Genomic DNA, 22,108 nt, shown 5'->3' on the forward strand with positions numbered 1-22,108 from the left:
TACTCAAAAACAATTGCCTAAAAAATCTTCATACCAACCTTTTTCCCCCACCAAAAATCATATCGATTCTCAAAAACCACTAACCCACCAACCTATTTCCTCATTCAAACTCCAACATAATACAATCAAAGAGAGAAATACCAATATACCTAAATGTTTCATTTGTCAAGGGTATGGACACATAGCCTTGGATTGCGTGAATCATAAAGTAGTCACCATCGTCAATGGGGAGATGAACAATATTTTTGAAGAAGAAAGAGAAAACATCCATGAGTTGTTTGAAGATGAGACAATGGGAGAACCAATCTACGATGAAGAATATGTTGGTACTGACATTTGTGAAGTGTCTGAAAAAGTGGGAAACATAGATCCAATATATGATGATGAATATGGGTTTGAAGAAGTGGGAAACATAGATCCAATATATGATGATGAATATGGTTCCGGTGACATCCATGAAGTTTTTGAAAAGGAGGATAAGGATGAACCAATATATGACGAAGAATATCTTCTTGTTGAATATGGTGAATCTTTGGAGGTTGAAAGAAGCTTGCAAACAACAATAACGAAAGACATGGTTTGTAATGTCATCATCGATAACAAAAGCTGTGAGAATGTTGAATCCAATTATACGGTGGAAAAATTGAAGATGCCGACAAAGGAGCACCCACATCCATACAAGTTGCAATGGCTCAACAAGGATGACGAGGTAAAAGTATCTCAACACTCCATTTTCTCATTTTCCATTGGCAATAATTATAAAGAAAATTTATGGTGTGATGTTATTCCTATGGATACTTTCCACATTCATCTTGAGAGGCCTTGGAAATATGATCGTCGTGCATTATATGGTGGCTATGCCAACACCTACACTTTTGTGAAGGATGTGATTAAAATCAAGTTGGCACATTTACTACTCAATGATTTCAATGAAGGAAAAGAGGAATTTAAGCCACTTTAACTTTTATTCCCAAAGGAACCATTCAAGGAGAATACAAAGTTATACATGCCTCGTCCAATTCCTAAGCCGCCTTGGAAAGTTATTAGTATGGATTTTTCCCTTGGATTACTTTGGTCTCAACAACAGAAGGATTCTATAAACGATTCATATAAGAAGATTAATGGTGTTTTTTTAGAACGAAGAAGAAATTCTTGACTCGAGGACGAGTCTCTTTCAACCCGGGGAGAATGATAGAGAATTATGGAGAATAATATAGAACATTATGGAACTCTCAAGATGTCGAAAAACTTTCAAGAATATTACAAAATAAAGTCATAGTGATTAGGATCATCTTAGCATCTCTAGAACCTTCTAGGCACGTGAACTAGATATTAGAATCTCTAGATAGTTCTTGTAATTAAGTAGTAGCATTAAATGTTTCTAGATATTTTTAGTTTGTAATGTAGAGCCTTCCTAGAGTAGTATAAATAAGGCTCACCACCAAGTGTTTAGGCATATTCAAGATACTCAAGCATTGAAGCATTGAAATAATATAAACCTTTCTTGAGAATATTAGAGTTTTTCTATTTTCTCTACCTTTCCTTTTGTCACTGAACCATGAAAAATATAAAATACTATTGCAATGATGTGATAATCGGGAAAAAAGTGTTAATGTTATAAAATAGATAAGTCTAGTGCAAATGAAAATATGAGAAAAGGAGTTGTTTTTGAAAATGAAATGGCTTAGTGGTGGTTTGGTAGAGAGCGAAGGAGTGAAAGAACTTGTCAACCAATTATGTGAATTATGCGAGTAATGAGAGATAAAATATTATTGAATACCGAATTTATATTTGTAGATTTTGAAGGAAAAATTTAATGAAGACGTTACTGAATATTTAGTACTATAATAATCGTATAGCCAAATTCTACTCAAATCTGCACACAAGTCGCCAATGAGCTCAGGTAGGCTGCCTGTCAACAACAAATTCAAGGTATATAAATGTATGTTTATTTTTGTATACTACAATCACTTAATGGTAGTCTATTGTCGCTCAATAGCGGTCTTCAAATGCATAGCAAAACAAATTCTAAACAAGCTATTCTTGTATGATCGTAAGACCAAATGTATAGTGCTTACGCAAACACCCAAAGAAACTTTTCTAATAATAATAAAAAGAAAAACATTTTTGGGATATGTGTCTCTTTGTTTGTTTGACTAAACACTACATTTAGTTTTGTGACCATACAAGACTTTCTCAATTCTAAACAAGCGAGGGATTAGGTTTCCAAGGTTTGCATCACACGCGTATAGATTATTGGGTTTTCTAAATTTAATTTGAAACTCTTCCGTATAGTAAATTATTGAATTTTATAAAACCATTGCTTGTACTACAAAGAAAACAATGTTTGTATGTATATTTCAGTGTTGGAGTACAATAGAAGCAAACGTCCATTGCATGATTAAAAATGACAACGAGAATATGAGTTTATTGTGTGAGTTTAATGGGAGTTCAAAGTACAGAACATAACTGTCTCATGAAACTTCAAGAGATAATAAAAAAACTGAGAATTAGAGATGAAAGAAGCTCATCACATAGCTATTTAAGTTATAAGTTCCAATGTAATATTTACTATATTTGACTCCTTAACCAGTGCCCCGGGGGCACCGGTTAACATTACCCTTAAGTTATTATATAATAACCCATTTTAGTCGTGAGCCTAGTACCATATGTACTTTGTTTTACCTATTTTGAATAAAAATATTTTTTTGGCAGTTAATAAAAGTCTCTCTATTGTATCACAAGAAAATCCGCACCTCTACGATAAGCATCACCAGCTGTAGGAGGTAAGTTATTCCTCGAAACATTTTTTCTGACTTGAGCATGATTCTCTGCATCATGTTGAAACATCTTCACAAATTCATCCAGCTCAAGCTTCCTAACTTCTACCTGTTCCTCAGCAATGGGGTTTTTCAGCCCAAGGTAAACAAGACAAACGACAATCAACACTGTTCCTAAAAAGATGAGGATGGCTGTGAAGACACCAAATGCATATGGTGTGTTTGCTGCCCCAGGTATTCCATCAACGTTGATACCAAACAAACCAGTAATGATGGTGAGGACAACGCCGACACCACCAAATACAGCTAAGTTATGTGTCACCCTAAGGCTTCTGTCCTGAATATTTAGCAGATTCACGACAAATATCATGTTAGTATAGGGTAATCAGCAATAATATTAAATTGCAATGAAACCTAATGAATGATCTTATGAGGTCTTAATACCTGCAACCAAGCTCGGACAGTGCTCTGCATAACATCTTGAATGGTAAACAGACGGCCACGAACTGCTTCTTGCTCTTCAATCATTTCCCTTGTGTTCTTTTTTATTCCTTCCAACAAATTTCTTGCTCCATTCCCTTTCAGATGTTGGAGAAGCTCAAAAACAATCTCGTCTCTTGCATGAAGTGACCACTTCACTCTGATAACCTGTAATGAAACGCAAAAGTTGAAAGGAGCTTCTATGTGCAGTGGACTTGATCAGCATGAATTGTTCTTAAAACAAAAAAATATCAGCTTATGGCCAGATAATATTGACCACTTTGCCACTGCTTGTGTTTTCAAAAGCCAGCAATAAAAACTACGATAACTATATGGTATCACTAAAGATTAACTTTGAGCCCATATTGGGCTTTTGTCTAAGTTCTAGATACACATCCAACAAATTCTAACACTTTTGCTTTTCGCAAATGGTACTCCTGATTTGAGAATCAAGAGAAGAGATAATGAAAATTTAAATGTGGTGGCAAGCCTTGTAAAAACAAATGGTTTCCGCCTAAGTAGAAGTAAAACAGAATAAACAGAATGCAAGTTTGACAAAAAATAAATAAACAAATTCTAATGTAGAGTTAAAATATGAAAAACATAACATACTACAAGTCACACATTTTAAGTATCTTAGATCCAACATACAGAGTGTTGGAGAGATAGAGGGAGGTGCCAACCATAGCACCCAAGCAAAATGGATGAAAGGAAAGAATGTTTTATGTGATACACAACAGAAAAATACCACTCAAACTTTAAAAAATTATGCACAGTTAATAGATCCTTACAATGTTGTATGGAATTAAATATTGGTCGGTAAAAAGCCAACCAAAAAGTAAACTTAATGCTGCAGGATGTGAATATTACAGTGGATGAGCAGTACACAAGACAAGATGAGAGATAGATTTACAAAGAGAATATTGAAATAGCTCCTATTATAGAGAAGATGGTAGAATCTCGACACAGGTAGTTTGGATACATAAGAGAATACCTATAGAAACACCATGAAGTAAATCAAATGGAGGACAACTCGATAGGAATATTAAGAAAAGAACCAGCCAAAGTTTTCAGAGAGCTTTAGAGGTGAACGGTATAGCTGTGAACCTAATACATATAAGGAATTCATGACATCGCCGACCCCCCCTAGTGGCAAAAGGCTTTGATATTGTTGTTGTTATTGTAGTGTGTTTTTTGAGCAAAGTCGTGAACCAAAATAGTCTAGCAGTACTTGGCTAAAGTTGAGTAGAACTGGCTCATCTAATTAATGAGCCAACCCCTCAAGCTGGTTTTGGTCAATTGTCAGCTCTCAAGCCTGATAACTTCAGATCAATTATCAGATCCTTCAGCGAAAATAACTATTTGTATTCAATATGGCCAATGGACATTATACTCATTAAAATTTATATTTCCAAACTCATACATCTCAATGGTAATTAGAAGTAGTTTAACAATAAACAATAAATATGATCGAGCAGAATTGCAGCATCACTTCAATCAAATCATCTTTCATGTTCTATTCATCTATTGTTCTTCATGTATTCCCGAAACTAAATTTTAAAGCCTAAATTGCTTCCACGTGACTTTTACACTCTAAAATAAATGTTTTAGATGCTTCAGTAAATATATTAGTGCTCTAATTGAGAAGTAACTTTAGGAGATAATTACTTGTAATAAACACCGTAATTAACACTCACTAGTAGTATAACTATTCCCTTGTGCGGTCTAGTTTAAACATACAATTACAGTATGCTCTCTCATATCAACTATCAAATGTGATTTTATAGGTGAAGTGCACTATTTGACCCGCAACAGAAAGATCTGTGTGAACTGCAACCATCTCACCATTTGAAAATCTAAACCCCCATTTTATTCTCTCACCGAGTGAAAATTGTCACATAAAAGTAAATTTCTATTCGGGTCATAAAATTAACAAATCGACAAAAGATGTATCTTTTGAGTAACAAGAAAGAGCATACCTGTGCTGATAACTTTCTGATTTCTTGATTTAAAATTATATTAAAAAAATTCAAATCTTCATGGGTTCTCCTAATCAAAGGGAAAACTGTCAATCAAGTGTGGGACAATTTAAAAATTGAAATGACTTGAATTCACAAACATTTCACATAAGAACCTGTTCATAAACTTCAATTCAATCTCATCTGCTGTCCCAAATATAGATTTCCGAAATAACCTGAAAATCTAAATGAAAATCTTGAACCAAAATAGACTTGAAAAGCAGTTTAAGAAAAAATTGCACTGGAATAACAACACTTGTATTGTGTGGTGGCTTTTCCATCTGTGTTTGCAAGTCAACTAAGGGACACGAGAAAGTTACATGTGTTGTGTTTATAGCATTACAACAGAGACCTACAGAAATAATTTTGTACTTCGTATTTTTCCTTTTTATGTCCACTATCTTTACATGTTGGTGTATAAAAGATATAGTTCTGAACATCAAATAAATTCAAAACCATCCAACGTTTAAAGAAACCATTGCATTAGATTCAGGACAAAACACCATTATCATAAAATATAGTTCATCTCCATATAATCGAAAGCTTGCATACAACAAAACTATCAGCAAAGGAGAAACACATTTATACTTTATCAATAAGAAACCAAATATGGGCCATTCTATTTTTTTCTCGAAGGAATGAAACCAGATAAATGTAAGTTTGCTCCAGCATATTGCCTTTTCAAAAAACAAAAAATTTGCTCCAGCATATGCATTGTGTGCAGTTTACTTAGTTATTATGTCCCGTTCAGTATATTTTCCAAGTTACAAAAGCAAAGATCAGTTTACTTTTCTGTAAAATAACTAAGGAAATACTTATTTTGCGAACTTAACTGAAGATCAGAAACACATAATGGAATATGAGATCCACATATGTATTGTTGGTTTCATATATGAGCAAACTAATTATTGAACTTATCAAACATGAATGAAAATGTTGTTATTACCTATCGTCCCACCGTGAGAGACGGGAAGCAAGATGTGCTATAACTTCATGCGTTGTTCTTGGCACATTATATCCTCCAGTAGAAAGAAGCTCCTGACAAAGCACACAGAATTAATGACATCTTTCTAAAAGAATATTAATTTGTTACTAGAGACCAATGAAGATAAATGGAAAGCAAGAACAACCTGAACTTCTGTTATACCGAGAACATTTATCTTTGACACAGGACCTTTTATATGCATTACAGTTACTAGAAAGTTTTGTGCTTGCCAAGACCTAAGTACAATCGGAATATCATCTTCATCAACATGAGGATCGCCCACTGATTGTCCCAAGAGCTCAAATAGCAGCCCTCCTGCAACTCTCACCGGAACCTATGGATAAGAATTAAGTCACATCAGTATTTGCATTACACTGAAACCTATAGATAAGAGTAAAGTCAAATCAGTATTTGAGTTAGACTGGTTTCCAAAGAAAAGTTGTAATGAATAACATGGAAATTGTTTCCTTGTCGCAAATGTCATTTGCCATCAGCAGATCCCTTGTATTATCAACTAACTTATTGCTTAAACATTCCCTAAGATTGTTGTAGAACTTTCAAAGGCTAGAGCACAACGACCATACTTGGATTGGATCTAAATGCTGAATATGGTTGTCCTACATAACTAGAGCACAACTAGCATACTGGATTGAATATTAAAAGGTATCAAAAGATAGATATGCTTTTCATGGAGGATACTGTACGGAAGCCTTTATCTGACTCTCATAGTTATTAGAATTGAATTGGATTTAAGTTTTTATATGTTCTACAGTATACTTTGATATTTAAGTTTTTCTTAATAGTTAGGAAGCCCAAGTTCCTATTAGATGAGGATTTTGCTGGGTAAACCAAGGTATCCCCCCGCATGCAACTGCAGAAACTAATGCCTTGAGGTAACTGAGATCCATTTAAGGGGTTGACTTCTCCCTGCACATATTTTTCTATACGCATTGGGCAGGGATGGAACCATGGACCAAATGGTTAAGGGCTCAAGCATCTACAACTTGCGCCACAGCATGCTAGTTATTGGATGAGGACTTCATTGCTTAAGCTTATTGGATAAGTCATTGAATGTCTCTTTTGAGGAGGGAGGAAGCCATTGAAGGTCTGTTTGAATAGCTGTAATGCTCTCTCAGACTGAACTGAAGTAACAGTTTTACGAGATTTCAGCAAAATTCTGTGCATTGGTTGTGTGCTCACATCAACACAATCAACCCTAGGTGTGATGCCTAAGGAACCCTTGGTTTTCTTTTTATCCTGCCCACTTTCTTTTGGTTTGACTGGTTTTCTAAATCAACACAGATCTGATTTTCTTGGCAAACTCACCGTATGAACGACTAGAAATCCAAATTCTTACAGGTTACACAATCAGACACAAAAGTTTATATTTCCTTAAATGTCCCCTTACCCTCACATATACTGCAACCCTTCGATCAACCTGTTTTTAAACTTAAACGACCCTAGAAAACCCAAATCAAAATAGGTTGAAATCACATCTACCACTATTTTCCATTAAGACTTGAAATACCAATGCTGGAAATACAACATACCTCATAGAGAAGGTGCTTCATCCGCTCACTTATAAGTTTGCTTTCGTCTCTCAAAGCTAAACCAACAGCAGGATGTAGCCATTGAGCATTGCTGAGCCAAGCCTCAACAACAGGGTGACCTGCAGAAACGTGGCACCACCATCTAGGCCCAGCTGGACGCTCCCAATAGGGAGCTGCTAGATCTGCTACAGTAAAATCATCTTCAGAATCGTCAAATTCAAATTGATGAGAAGACCAGACGGCATCAACCTGAACTACTTGAACAAGTTCTGAGATTCTGGACCATCCAATTGGTACCCAATGATCACCCACATGCTCTTCTGGGGAATTAGATTGGCCAACCTGAAAGATCGAGACCTCTTTGTCATCATCAAATGAAGGATGAGAGATCTTCTTTTCATCTGGTCTTGTGGATGAAGCCTCCATTAAACCATTTGAAGGGGCATGCATCTTTGAATATCGGCTGTCAGAATGTGGTCTGTTTGCGATATTTGATGAGGATCTCGACTTAACTGGTCTTTTCTTTCCTCGAACAAACTCAAAAGCACAGATAAGTCCATCTGTCCAAAGGTCACTTCCCGGATTAGGATCTCTAGCATGATGATTTTTATAGCTTTCTGGTTGCCACTTGTTTCGTGAAGAATGTGATTGATCTTCTGCATCACTCATTTTCTTTCCTTCATGAATACAATACAGCTTTTATGTTAGCTTTTCACAGGAAAAACCACACTTACATGCTAATTTTTTCTTCAAAAAAAAAAAAAAAAAAAAAAAACAGAACTAGTGATCTATTTTGCTACGGTAGTTAATTATGGCAGGAGACTCTGCTGCATAAAAGTTAGTTTGATTGTACCAACAAACATGTGATTGGAACGAAAACGCACCCTAAACCCAAAGAAGAACACGAATTCGATTCCTAGTAAGGGATCACTAAAATCCAACAAACTAATACACAACAATGTATCAGTACCCAGTAGACGCCTGAACCAGAGATTAGTCTCATAGCCGGTTCAAAAGGCTAAAGCCAAGGGTCTGTTCGGGAGCGGGATTTTGGAGGGGATGGCTTGTTTTTGTTTTCTAAACTAAGCAAGCTAGAAAATGTTTCTAAAAATGAACAAAGCATGATTGAATTGTTATATGATCATGGATTATAATATTCTTTAAATTTTTCTAAAATTTCAAATAATATTAAAATATAGATCTAAGTCCTCCAAAATCTCACTACCAAACTGACACTAAGGTCTTAATTCCAGAGTAAAGTGGAATTAACTTTGCTGTTGGTAGTGATGATGATTAACTTTGGCATGATAATTTATCTAATAAAGTAGTAAATTAAATCAATTAATAAGAAAATGCATTGAAAATCAAAAGCAGTGTGTGATTGATAATTGTAAAGATGGAGATTAGAGATTATAAGGTTTATATAGTTCGTAAACGAAGATAAGAAAGAAAAGAGAATTACCAGAGTAAAGTGGAGAGTGTAGAAGCTTCTCAATCCTCAAACAATAGGTTACTAAGAATAATATATACTTTTTTAATTAATTAATAAATAAATATATTTCAGAAAAGAAATCCGAGATGCGCGCGCAGAGGACCCAAAATGACGTGCGCGTAACTGCTTGATACTATTTTTTGAAGGCAAATGTTAAGTTGTGCCCACAAGGGCACATGTTAAAGAACTCATAATAAAAATAAATGTATCAAAAGTCGTGCATTCAACTTTTTAAAAGTTAAACTATCATGATTTTTAATATAAAATTGCTCTTTTTGGGTTCCTTAACATGTGGCACAAGTTAACGACCCTTTTTTGAATATCTATCTCATATTTATGATATGTTTTTTTAGTCTCTTTTTTTTTTTATTGTTTTTGTTTAAAATAATAAAAAAAAAATGTTATTTCAAAAGTTGTTATAAATTTGATTGTATAATATCATTTCTATTTTTTTTATTTTTTTTAGAGAAATGATATTTAAAGAATCGACAATTTTTGAAATAATTCTATTATACTTTCATTGTGTTATTTCCATTCCCCTTTATATTGTGGATAACAAGTAAAAGAACCATAACCATTTTGTAACAACTTTTGAGATAATATTTTTTTCTCTCTTCTTTACTTGTTATCCACTCATCTATTGTAATTTTTTTTATGCAACTCCTTCATGGTAATGGTCTACTAGACTCTAACCCGTGCGATGCACTGGTTTTGTATATAAATATCATATTGATTATGCATTCAGTACTATGCTATGAAACGATTGCAAAAAACAACAAAAAAAAAACAACAAAAATTACACTAATTATTTAAGTTTTTTTTGACAAAACTAATTATTTAAGTTATTAACTTTATTTTCTTACCAAATAATAACAACATAATAAGGTTTTGAACGAAACAAAATTCATATTAAGTTCAAAAAATACGACATTACACGACACAGTCTGAATCCTTAGATAATAGACCAAGAAATTGCGACAAAACTAAATAGGAAGACTGCCAAAATTGGTGTAAACATCTCAAAATAAAAACAAAAAACGCAAAAAGGATAGTTCAATTCTCAAAAATATGCATATCGATAAAATGCATGTTAAATTAGAATACCAGTTAAGCAGTGGTATTAGAGGAAGGTTGTAAGATCACGTCCTTCCATTTGCAAAAAATCAAAATATATGATTCTTCTGCTATCTGTGTAATTTACCACGGTTTAGGTTTTTTTTTAGAGAAACACGGTTTAGGGTTTGCTATATATAGCCGAGTTTGCATGAAAATTAGGGTATTTTGTTTGTAAACGTATTACAACAACTTGTCAAAAAAAAAGTCTACAGAAACAATAGATATATATGTACAAACGATGATGCAACAGGATAGGAATGAAAAGCTCATCAGTGAGGAGAAATATAAAGGATTGCTGCATTTTAGAGAAAATTTGTTAGGTTAAATCGGTGCGCTGCATTTTAGATGGAATTTGTTAGGTTAAATTGCTGCTAACCTAATGCAGCATTTTAGAGGAAAATTATTATTAGTCCTCGTGAGCTTAGCTTAGTTGGTAGGTGTAACACCCCGTTTTCCCAACGTAAAAATTTCATAAGTAAAAATCAGAGTAATTCCACTTTAAACGGAATGCTACACTTCTTAAAAATTCATAAACTGAATAAATAACAATTTATTCTTCAAAATCATTTAACATAAGTAATTCAAAACTTCGCAGCGGAATTAGTTCATTCAACATAAAAAGTCTTTGCCATGCAGGCCTCATCAGAAAATCTCATAAGTCTTAGTTCAATATTTATTCATAAAAGTTCATAAACAATACGTAAGGAATAGAAGTAAAGTCAAGTCCCATCCTGTTACGTATCAGAGCACTTAGACACACATGTGAGGAGTCCAGTCACGACGCCTCTAATCTCGATTACCTGCAAGTTACCCATACGAAGAGCAACATTTCCAAGCAGAGGGGTGAGATTTCTCAAACAATAATATAAAGCATATAAATCATGTAAAGTACATTCAACAACTTAAACATCCTATAATTCATTAATCATATCTAGCATCTTAAACTTCCTTAACTAGTATCATTATTCTTCCTACAATAGTCATATACTTCATATTATATCATCATATAAATATCATCACATATCTACAAATATTAGTCATAAGCATTATCATATATTCCTTTTAATCATAGCATCTTAATCATAGACATAAACATCATCATATAACATCAAGTACTAATCATAACCATAATCATCAAATCATAATCATCAACTCATAAACAAACATCATCATCAAAACAATCATGAACATCAACAACAATAATCATTTAGCATCTTATAATCATCATAACAGCTTCTTAATCAAACTCATAATCGACTTCATAATCATAGTCATAAACAACTTCATGATCGACTCGACTTTTGACTTGACAATGCGACTCAACTCGACTATGCAACTCTTATCATCTTAAATCATCTAGAGTCATCATGAAAATGCAAATGCATGTGGTACCAATCTAGGGCATAAGCCCTCGTCGCTTGTGAGCATAAATATACTCCTAGGGCATAAGCCCTCGTCGCTATTGAGCAAAAGCTCCTAGGGCATGAGCCCTCGTCTCTGGTTGAGCATAAGCTCCATCGTCGTGGTTGAGCAAAAGCTCCATCGTCGTGGTTGAGCAAAAGCTCCAGGGCATGAGCCCTCATCTTTAAATGAGTATGCATGGACTCAACATCTTACGTCTTAGAAACTTCATGAACATATATGACATCTTAACAACTTGACGACTTCATAACGACTCGACGACTTAACAACTTCATATCATCTTAACGTCTTAACATCTTAACATCTTAGCATCATGACAACATATGGATCACATAAATAATTCATGTCATATCATAATATAACAATATCAAATGATAATAAACAACATCTTAAAACATCATATTCATCAATCATAAACAACATCATATAACATCATATTTAAACATCAACAATAATTCACTATGTATCTTTGTAAAAACATAATAAATTATCCACAACATATTTTCATGTCAAACCAAAGCTACTGGAAAGGTATCACAAATATCAACAACTTTCATGTTTACAACAAAGATCAATTCAGAACAGAAACATATGAACAAAACGCAAAAACATGAAACAGAGAATGTTGTCACCGTACAATTTTGCTAAGACCTCCCTGTAGAATTTTCATCATAACTCAAAGACCAAACATCATTTTCACGTCAAACCAAAGCCACTAGAAAGCTAACAAAATTATCTAAAACTTTCTTGTTTATGCCTAAGACCAATTCTATACCTATCAATACCAGTTTTCATTTTAAATTCGGAAAAGTTGTGCTGAAAGTCCATAAAAATTCACTGTGACCTACGTGCAGTAATTTGACCATAACTCAAGTTCTATAAATCGTTTTGACGTGAGACCAACGGCATTAGAAAGCTAACATCCATACCTACAACTTTCGTGTTTACACCTAAACCCAGTTCGGAACTTAAACTTGTCAAACTGAGACAATAAAAACGCGTTTTGCACATTGACAGCAAAATCGCAGTTCAGCTGCGATTTCGCTTTGGGGAAATCTTTTCCACTTCGTATTCGATCCAATACTCTCCAAACTTGACCCTAATCATTACCCTATGATTACCCTATCATTAGAACACTAATTATTCATCAACTTACTGTATGCAAATTCAAAGGGTTCTCAAATCTATTAACAACCTATTACAATTATTAAACCCTAATTCTTAAACTCACCAACATCTCATCCAATTCCATGGTTCTAACCTCAAAACTACATCCAATAATCATCATATGGGTTATCTAAGGACTGTATACAATTTCTACATCAATTCAACAAGTTTTCATCATCTAATCTCAAATCTCTCTCAAAACCCTAATTCTCAAATTCTCACAAACTTTCCCCAACTTGTTAGATGTAATCTAATGATTTAACAACTTAATATTAATGCAAGATAGTCTCACCCTCACCTTAGATTAATTCCTGAATCAGCAGCAACGTTCTTCTTTCCTAAGGTCTTCTCCTATTCTCTTGACTTTTCTCTTCTCTTCTCTTCTTGTTCTCCTCTTTTCCAAAAAGCGGTTTAACGTAAAACTCTTTCTAAAAACCTAACTTCTCTATTTATAACACTTTATTTCTCTTACACCTCAAAACTACTCTTTTTCTCATAATCTTATTTATTTCTAAATTAAATATATCTCTCACAAATAACAAATATATTTCTACACCAAATAACAAATATATCTCTAACAAATAACAAATATATTTCTACACCAAATAACAAATATATCTCTAACAAATAACAAATATATTATGCTAGTAAATACCAACATATAACATAACAAAATACCACTCATCAAAATAAATCGACGAAATCATAAAAAGACGTCTAATTTCAAAACTACCTCCAAATCTACTTACTCTAATAATTCTCATATTCTTATAAATAATAGAATAATGCCACTTAATAAAATACTAACACCTCACATATTTAAATAAATCACATAAATAGACTCTAACTTAATAAAAATAATTAAATAAAAAGGAGGGCGTTACAGTAGGGACAACGCATTGTAATATGCAAGGTCTGGGGTTCAAACCTCGGCCACCACCAAAAAAAGAGGGAAATTATTAGGTTAAGCTGTTGCAAACCTAATAAAATTAATAAATAAGGATAAAAAAGGCATGAAATTGGTGGGCATAAAATTGGTGCGATGCATTTTTTTAGTATTAAATAAGTGTACAAAATATTGTCAAAATAAAAAGGGCAAGAGGATAGGAATGAAATTGGTGCGATGCATTTTTTAGATAGAATTTGTTAGGTTAAATTACTGCTAACCTAATACAGCAAATGAGCGGAAAAATATTAGGTTAAATTGTTGCAGACCTAACAAAATTAATAAATAAGAATAAAAAAGGCATGAAATTGGTGCGATGCATTTTTTTAGTATTAAATAAGTGTTGTCAAAAAAAAGGCAAGAGGATAGAAATGAAATTGGTGCGATGCATTTTTTTAGATGGAATTTGTTAGGTTAAATTACTGCTAACCTAATGCAGCAAATGAGCGGGAAAATATTAGGTTAAATTGCTGCTGACCTAACAAAATTAATAAATAAGGATTAATAACCGCGTTTTGTGTGCATAACTCTTACCTCAACCGGTAAAATTCTGAAATTTCTAAATCGGACGTTGTGACTAGAGTTTTAATCTCAAGCGCTTAACTTGTGTATGTAAGTTTTAATGATTATTTGTCATTTCATCTATTTTTTAAAAATATAACTTATTTTGTATTCCTTTTTTATTTTATATTTTATCTAGATTATATATTTGTCTTTGATAGAAGAAAAAAAAAAGATTATATGTTTGTCTAAAATCATTTAAAAATAATGATTGTCTAAAATCGGAGGAATCTCTTAAAGATTTTAATGGAGAGGAAATATTCTGTTGAGTTGTGAGGAGGTATAAATGAATTTTTTATCATAAAATGAAAGAGAAATGCTAGGGTCACATCCACTAACACTCTCTTTAACACCCTCCAATAATAACCTGCCATGCTGTCCACTTTTTTTAATTTAGTTACCTGTAACCGGATTCACTTTAGAAGACTATCATTTATTTTATTTTATTATTGTTTTGTTGTTTCGATTTGAAACTTTGCAGAAAACCTATTGTTTTGTTGCTTCGATTTGAAATGTTCATCTTCACTACCCAACTCAACCTTTCACCATTACTGTCTCTAGATTTAACGTTCTGGCAAATTCAACCTTGTTTAAGGAAGTTTTTTTTTACCCAAATTGATAAATACTTGCAACCCTTTGCAGAAAATCTTCCAGATCTAAATTGTTTTCCCCCAAAAATATACGATTGAGAAGGTAAAACACAAAAGAGAATTTCCATTGAAATCTAAAACAGTAGCCAAAATAATGTTTTATACTGATTTCTAATTACAACAACATAAACGAGAATCTGCTTCATTATACAAGAATAAATTGAATCGTTATTGAAAAACAATTTAGATCTGACAAAAATGGAACCCAGCGAAAACAAGCATCCAAATGATACAAATCGACACCGCTAAAAGAGCGTGAGATGGAACATATCCAACCTCGCGAGAAAGACAATAAAGGTCTCAATAAAAACTTATCAGAATTGGAGTCATGAGACAAATCAGAAGTAGATTTGAAGCTGAAGGAGAGTCCAACACGTTTTTTTTTCTTTGTACGAATTTTTTTTTTTAGAGGAGCATGAGACCAAAAAAAAAATTGACTTGGTGTTGTTTCTCAACCTGTAAAACCGGTAAACAGGTAATTGAGTTAAAAAAGTGGGACACATGGCCAATTGTTATTGGGTGTGTTAAAAGATAGTGTTAGTGGGTGTGACGCTAGCATTTCTCTAAAATGAAATGAAAGTTTTTCTCTCCCCCTCGTTTTTGGTAGATATGGCGGATAGAAGTTAGGAAAAATATCTCTAATTTTTCCCTTAAAAAAATCAATGTTATGGTGTACTTACAGCACATAACCTTCATAAGTGGTGTAAGCCAGGTACATCACCCCAACCTTTATTGGTTTAAATTAGGGCTGGAAATGAGTCGAGTCGAATCGAATTTGTCTGAGCTCAACTCGCCTCGTTAAGAATTGGTTCGGTTCGAACCTCGGTTCGAGTTTGATACGAACTTTTTTTTCAGCTCAAGTTCGGCTCGTTTAAAGTTCACGAACAGTTTGGTTCGGCTCATTAGGTTCAATTCGTTTGTTCAAAGCACATAACTTTAAAATCAAAGAATTTAAATTTTTGACTCATAAATATATTGGAATTTGTACCAATTTTTAATGGACTAGACGAGACTATTATTACACATAGTAATTAACACTGATATGCAACCACCAACCAATTTTGCCTTCTTGTGGCATATGTTTGTCTTATTATAGATAATCATATCCTCCATTTTTTCATGCATTTTCCGATGCATGACTATTTTAGTTTTGAAATCCTCAAAAACTACGACAACATTGTGCATGACATTATCTGTCAATTTTAATGTAGCTCATTTTTATCCTATTATTGCTAAGTGTTTGTCTTAGTTTTTAAAATATCATATATATAATCAAGTATCTAATTGTGTAAAATCAATTATATATAAATTTAAAAATATTTTTAAAGTGTTATATATATATATATATATATATATATATATATATATATATATATATAATCGAGTCATCTCGTGAACCAAACGAGTCGAGCTACATATAGTTCAAGTTTGGCTCAATTAATTGACGAACTTAAAAACGAGTCGGCTCATTTGGTTCATGAACCAAGTTCGACGAATCAATTGTCGAATTGAATTACGAACTTTAATCGAGTTGATTCGGTTCATTACCACGCCTAGTTTAAATTATATTCCATCATATGTTATGGACACCACACCACCACTAGTAGGGGCGGAGGGTTTCTTACCAATAGGGTAGTATTGGCTATCCAAAATAAAATTAAATCTTGAACAAAGTAAGTGATTCTGCTACATAATATTGTCTTTTGATCCGTATAGCCAACTCAACCAATCAAAAAAAGTTTGATTGTACCAACAAGGAAGTGATTGGAGTGTACACACTCTAAACGTCAAGAATAACACGAGTTTGATTCCTAGTAGGAAATTAGTAAAATCCAACAAATTACTCATACACGACAAGTGATTTGTAAACACATAAACCAGAGATGTCTTATAGCCGGTCTAAAAGACTAAAGCAATGGAGAGGTTTTGTTTTTCTTATGGCTGGTCTAAACGACTAAATAAAAAAGCTGTAAAATATTTTTAAAAAAGAATGAAGTGTGTTTTTTTTAAAGAAGAATGAAGTGTGGTTGAATTGTTATATGAGTATATATCGTAATTTTATTTCGGTTTTTAAAAATTTCAAATACACACATTCAAATATAGATCTGAAAAAATTTCAGCAATGACCTAAAGTGCGAAAATGGGTGAATACATAAGTAGTAAATGAATTACATTACCGACATGCATTCTAAGGTTTTATATGATATGATAATTGTAAAGATGCAAGTTGATAAAGTTTTGAAGTTAGATTTTATCATTTAAGCATGAACAAGCTTCTTAGAGCATCCACATACATGCTACCCATATGGGTGATATAAATAGATCACAATCAATGTTAACTTGTGCCCTTAAGACACAAGTTTAGAAGCCAAATGTAGAAATACTGTATTGGAATACGTGCATTAAATTTAATCTTTAATGTTTTAAAGAGTTGAATGCACAAAATTTAAGGAAATATTTCTTTTTTGGGATTTCTTAACATGTGCCCTAAGGGCACAAGTTAACACTACCCTATATTTTATTGCTTCACACTTTTCAATTATTTAAACCACTCAACTATGTTTTTTAAATATTTGTACCATGGGTCCCATCAAACATCACAATATCTCTTACATTTATACTTTATATATATATATATATATATATATATATATATATATATATATATATTTTATCAAGGAAAACATAAAACCATCGTTGCCAAGTTAGACTACGGTGCCAAGTGAAACTCTGACATAATATTACTGGGAAATGTGAGGACACAACTAATAGCAAGCAACATGTATGCTCTTAGTTCGTAAACAAAGAGAAAGAAAACTCTGACATAATGTTATTGGGAAATGTGAGGACACAGCTAATAGCAGACGGTATGTATGTTCTTAGTCCGAAAACGAAGAGAAAGGTAGATGAGAAAGAAAAGATAGTTACCAGAGTAAATTGCGGTAGATGATTCTCAATTCCTAAACGAAACGGGTCACCCAAAAGAATATTTGTATGGATAAATAAATAAATAAATAAATAAGTGAAATGCCCGGTGTTTGATTTTTTTAAGAATAATTTCTTAATATGAATCTTTAAAAAGTGCATCGAAAACATTCGTTAATAAGACATAAATAAATACAAAAGAAACTCTCAGATACATAGCGATTGAAAATGACATACACGTAAATGGTGAGTATTTTAAATAAATTGATTATGTAAAATTGATACTGACTAAACATGAGTTTTAGAAAAAATGATTTGTGTTTAGATACAATCATATAAAAGCGAGCTGAATTATAAATTATGTGTTAGAATCAATTCAAAAATCAATGGTTACAAATAGAACTGTTCTATTTAGCGGAATTGTGTTCTTTAAAAAAAATGCCAAAAATAATTTTATGGATGTAGAATAGTTTTTTGATACTTGAAAAGCACTTTCAAGACATTTTAGAGTGAGACAAAACACTCACCATGTGTATAAGATATGTTTGTATCCCCTTAAAAATGAGGTGTGTTTGTCTAAAGAGTGATGCTATATCTCACGAGAGAAAAACTCACGAGAGCATCACGAATCAGAATTTCTCAATGATAATTCACCATTTAGCGGCAAGTATGATGAAAACAAGGGACCACATGTGTCCTAAAAAACAAAACCCACCGCCACTGTCATGTTGCTAAAACCGTAATACCAAAAACATTATGAACAACATACATATAGCTCACTTCATTGCAAGCATGCTATACCATGACATTAGCAGTAGCAGATTGACCCAATTAGATTCAACTCCATAAGCATTAGCAGTTCATATTGGTCCAGCTAGAAAACAAGCATGTTATGCAGGTCATGGCAGCTTCCAATAAACCATCGACGGTGAGTTGAAGTGGTGATGATCTTCTGGACGTAGAAGGCGAGAAATAATATTAGAGAAACCAAACTGATCGTTTGCAGAGAGTCACAAAATGAATAAAGGAATAAAAGACGGTATTAAACAACATGACGGTGACGGTGGATTTTGTTTTTTAGCAACATAACGATGGTGCTATGTCATTCGTGAAATGGGATTCGTGATATTAAGCACTCTCCTTGTCTAAAATAAGACGGGGACAATTTTTAGTTACACCCAAAAAATTGTTTACATTTTGAAATGACCAAAAGACCTTTAAAATGAAATAAATCTCAAGTGTATATAAAATTACGAAACGCTAGCAAACTTAACTCCTGTTTAAAATATAAACAACAAAAGTGTTTTTTTTAAGAGGCTAAAATGAAATATATTATCAACACAACATGTCGATCCTAGCACAATGTGTGATCAGGAAAGACATAAAAATCTGTACAATATTTACAACCCGGAAAAAGGAAAAGCAAAAAAGAAAAGCATCATGGTTAACAAAAAGAGAGTGTTTTGTTAGTTTGACCACATTTAGACCATCCCCAATGGTGGTGTCTTTACCAATTAAGACACCGTACCTAATAGGTACCCCCATTGGGGAATTTTTTTTTGGGGGTCTCTTAAGACCCGGGGTCTTATTTAAGACCCCAACTTTAAACGGGACCCGCACGCTTTTAATATTAAAAAATTGAAATGTAGTGATATAAAGTTATTGATAGTTGATTAATGGGTCTCATTTAAGAACTTTGTGTGAGATCTGGGTTGGAGGGATTGAGTGCTTATTAGGTACTACTATTAAAAAATGATAAAAGAGTGATGTGTACGTGTGAGACCCATTTAAGTACCCAAAAATGGATGTCTCCATTGTGGATGCTCTTAGAAGCAAAAGTGCTTTGTTAGTGGCCCCAGTGTGTGTGTGTGTGTGTATATATATATATATATATATATATATATATATATATATATATATATATATATATGTTTTTTTTGTCTCTACATATATACCAACTTTTCGTTTCAGTCCCTCTAAAATTTTCCTTCAATTTTTAGTCCCCATAAAATTTCCAATCACTACTTTTGGTCCCTATTTTAAAGTAAATTTTTGTATTTTTTTAATGAAATTATTCAGAAATGTGTAGAATACTGTAAAAGAAATTCTAAAAAAAAAATATATCAATAGTATATATATAAAGTAAGGTTTTTTATGCCACGTGTCGCTTCCACGTTTATTCTCAATATTTTTATATTTTTTTCTATATTTTATTTGACATCTTATTTGACATAAAAATCTCAGCAAACTTTTGATCTTATCCACTAAATATTTTATTTAATTTTATATTTAATTCCTAATGTTTTGTGTAGCCAAAATATTTCAACAAACTGTATATAATACTTTCAATACTATCCATTAAATCTTCCTTTATTTTTTTCTTTCTTGTTTTTAGGAAAAGAAGTTTCTATTAGTTTTTTTCATTGAGGAAAAAAAAAGGCTTCGATTTGTTTTTTTTTTTTAACTATAAATAAAGGAGAATTTTTTAATCACGTAAACATATATTTGAGGAGAAACTGAAACTCAAACCTTCTTTTGGTCTAAGCTTTTTCTTTCTTCAGGTTTGACAAACACCTATACTATTGTTTCTTTTACTTATGCTTAGATTTTTATTTTTATATATAATATGAGAGGGAACTAACACCAACGAGTGAGTTTACCGATTGTTTTTTTTTTCTTTCAGCTCCTTGAACTATTGTTGCTTGCATCCATTACAAACACCTACAAGTTTCAGGTCCTTGAACTAACACCTATACTATTGTTTCTGTTTCAAGTCCTTGAACTAACACCTATACTATTTTTTTTCCTTTTCGTTTCAACAGTAGCGTTTTAATATTATTAATCACCTATACTATTATCACCTATACTATTTTTTCAGGTCCTTTTCGTTTTAATATTATTAATCAGTAGCGTTTTGATTTTAATAATAATATTTCAGGACGTGAAATATTTTTATTTAATTTTATATTTAATTCCTAATATTTTATGTAGCCAAAATGTCTCAACAAACTATATATAATAGTTTCAATACTATCCATTAAATATTTCTTTTTTTTTTAGGAAAAGAAGTTTCAATTAGTTATTATCTCTTTTAGCACCATATTATTCAATTAGTTTTTTTCATTGAGGAAAAAAAGGCTTCGGTTTGTTTTTTTTTTAACTATAAATAAAGGAGAATTTTTTAATCACGTAATCACATATTTTGAGCAGAAACTGAAACTCAAACCTTCTTTTGACCTAAGTTTTTTCTTTCTTTAGGTTTGACAAACACCTATACTATTGTTTCTTTTACTTTTACTTATGCTTAGATTTTTATTTTTATATATAATATAAGAGGGAACTAACACCTACGAGTGAGTTTACTGATTTTTTTTTTTTTGCAGGTCCTTGAACTATTATTGTTGGCATCCATTACAAACACCTACGAGTTTCAGGTGCTTGAACTAACACCTATACTATTTCTGTTTCACGTCCTTGAACTAACACCTATAATATTTTTTTCTCTTTTCGATTCAACAGTAGCGTTTTAATATTATTAATCAGCTATACTATTATCACATATACTATTTTTTCAGGTCCTTTTCGTTTCAATATTATTAATCAGTAGCGTTTTGATTTTAATAATAATATTTCAGGTCCTAAAATATTATTATTTCACCAGTAGCGTTTTAATATTACTAATCACATATACTATCATTTTATGATAACACCTATACTATTATTTCAGGTCCTTATTTCTAAATCAATAGTATATATATAAAGGAAGGTTTGTTATGCCACGTGTCACTTCCACATTCATTCTCAATATTTTTATTATTTTTTCTATTTTTAAAAACCAATAATTCATTTTTTGTCAAAAAAAACCAATATTTTATTTAACATAAATATCTCAACAAACTTTTGATCTTATGCACTCAGTATTTATATTTATTTTTATTGAATTTCTAATATTTTATGTAGCAGAATTCTTCAAAAAAAAAATTATGTAGCAGAAATATCTCAACAAACTACACATC

The 22,108-nt window shown here is 32.3% G+C and overlaps 1 protein-coding gene across 3 annotated transcripts; it reads right to left on the bottom strand.

The window, feature by feature from the left end:
* Positions 1-2,401: 2,401 nt before the first annotated feature.
* On the bottom strand, positions 2,402-9,309 carry LOC146944919 (uncharacterized). Of its 3 annotated transcripts, none has more exons than XM_085743311.1 (8): positions 9,276-9,309; positions 7,814-8,490; positions 6,409-6,597; positions 6,225-6,316; positions 5,395-5,454; positions 5,240-5,309; positions 3,225-3,428; positions 2,402-3,117 (listed from the first exon to the last, which is right to left on the bottom strand). In XM_085743311.1, the coding sequence occupies exons 2-8, from the start codon at positions 8,480-8,482 to the stop codon at positions 2,731-2,733; spliced, it is 1,671 nt and encodes a 556-aa protein (XP_085599437.1). In that variant the 5' UTR covers positions 8,483-8,490; positions 9,276-9,309; the 3' UTR covers positions 2,402-2,730. The 3 variants fall into 3 exon arrangements, with proteins under 3 accessions (XP_085599437.1, XP_085599439.1, XP_085599438.1); XM_085743313.1 differs by having other exon boundaries at positions 8,784-9,309; XM_085743312.1 differs by having other exon boundaries at positions 8,698-9,309.
* Positions 9,310-22,108: the final 12,799 nt, after the last annotated feature.

The sequence above is a fragment of the Medicago sativa genome, chromosome 2 (genome assembly GCF_051527215.1).
Source record: "Medicago sativa cultivar Bolivia chromosome 2, Bolivia_mono, whole genome shotgun sequence".
In the NCBI taxonomy this organism is placed as follows: domain Eukaryota; kingdom Viridiplantae; phylum Streptophyta; class Magnoliopsida; order Fabales; family Fabaceae; genus Medicago; species Medicago sativa.

Coding starts and splice junctions, on each gene's coding strand:
- LOC146944919 (XM_085743311.1), bottom strand. CDS start 8,482: ATGAGTGATGCAGAAGATCAATCACATTCTTCACGAAACAAGTGGCAA. Junction 6,598..7,813: donor TGAAGCACCTTCTCTATGAG/GTATGTTGTATT, acceptor TCTTATCCATAG/GTTCCGGTGAGAGTTGCAGG. Junction 5,310..5,394: donor GAATTGAAGTTTATGAACAG/GTTCTTATGTGA, acceptor CCCTTTGATTAG/GAGAACCCATGAAGATTTGA.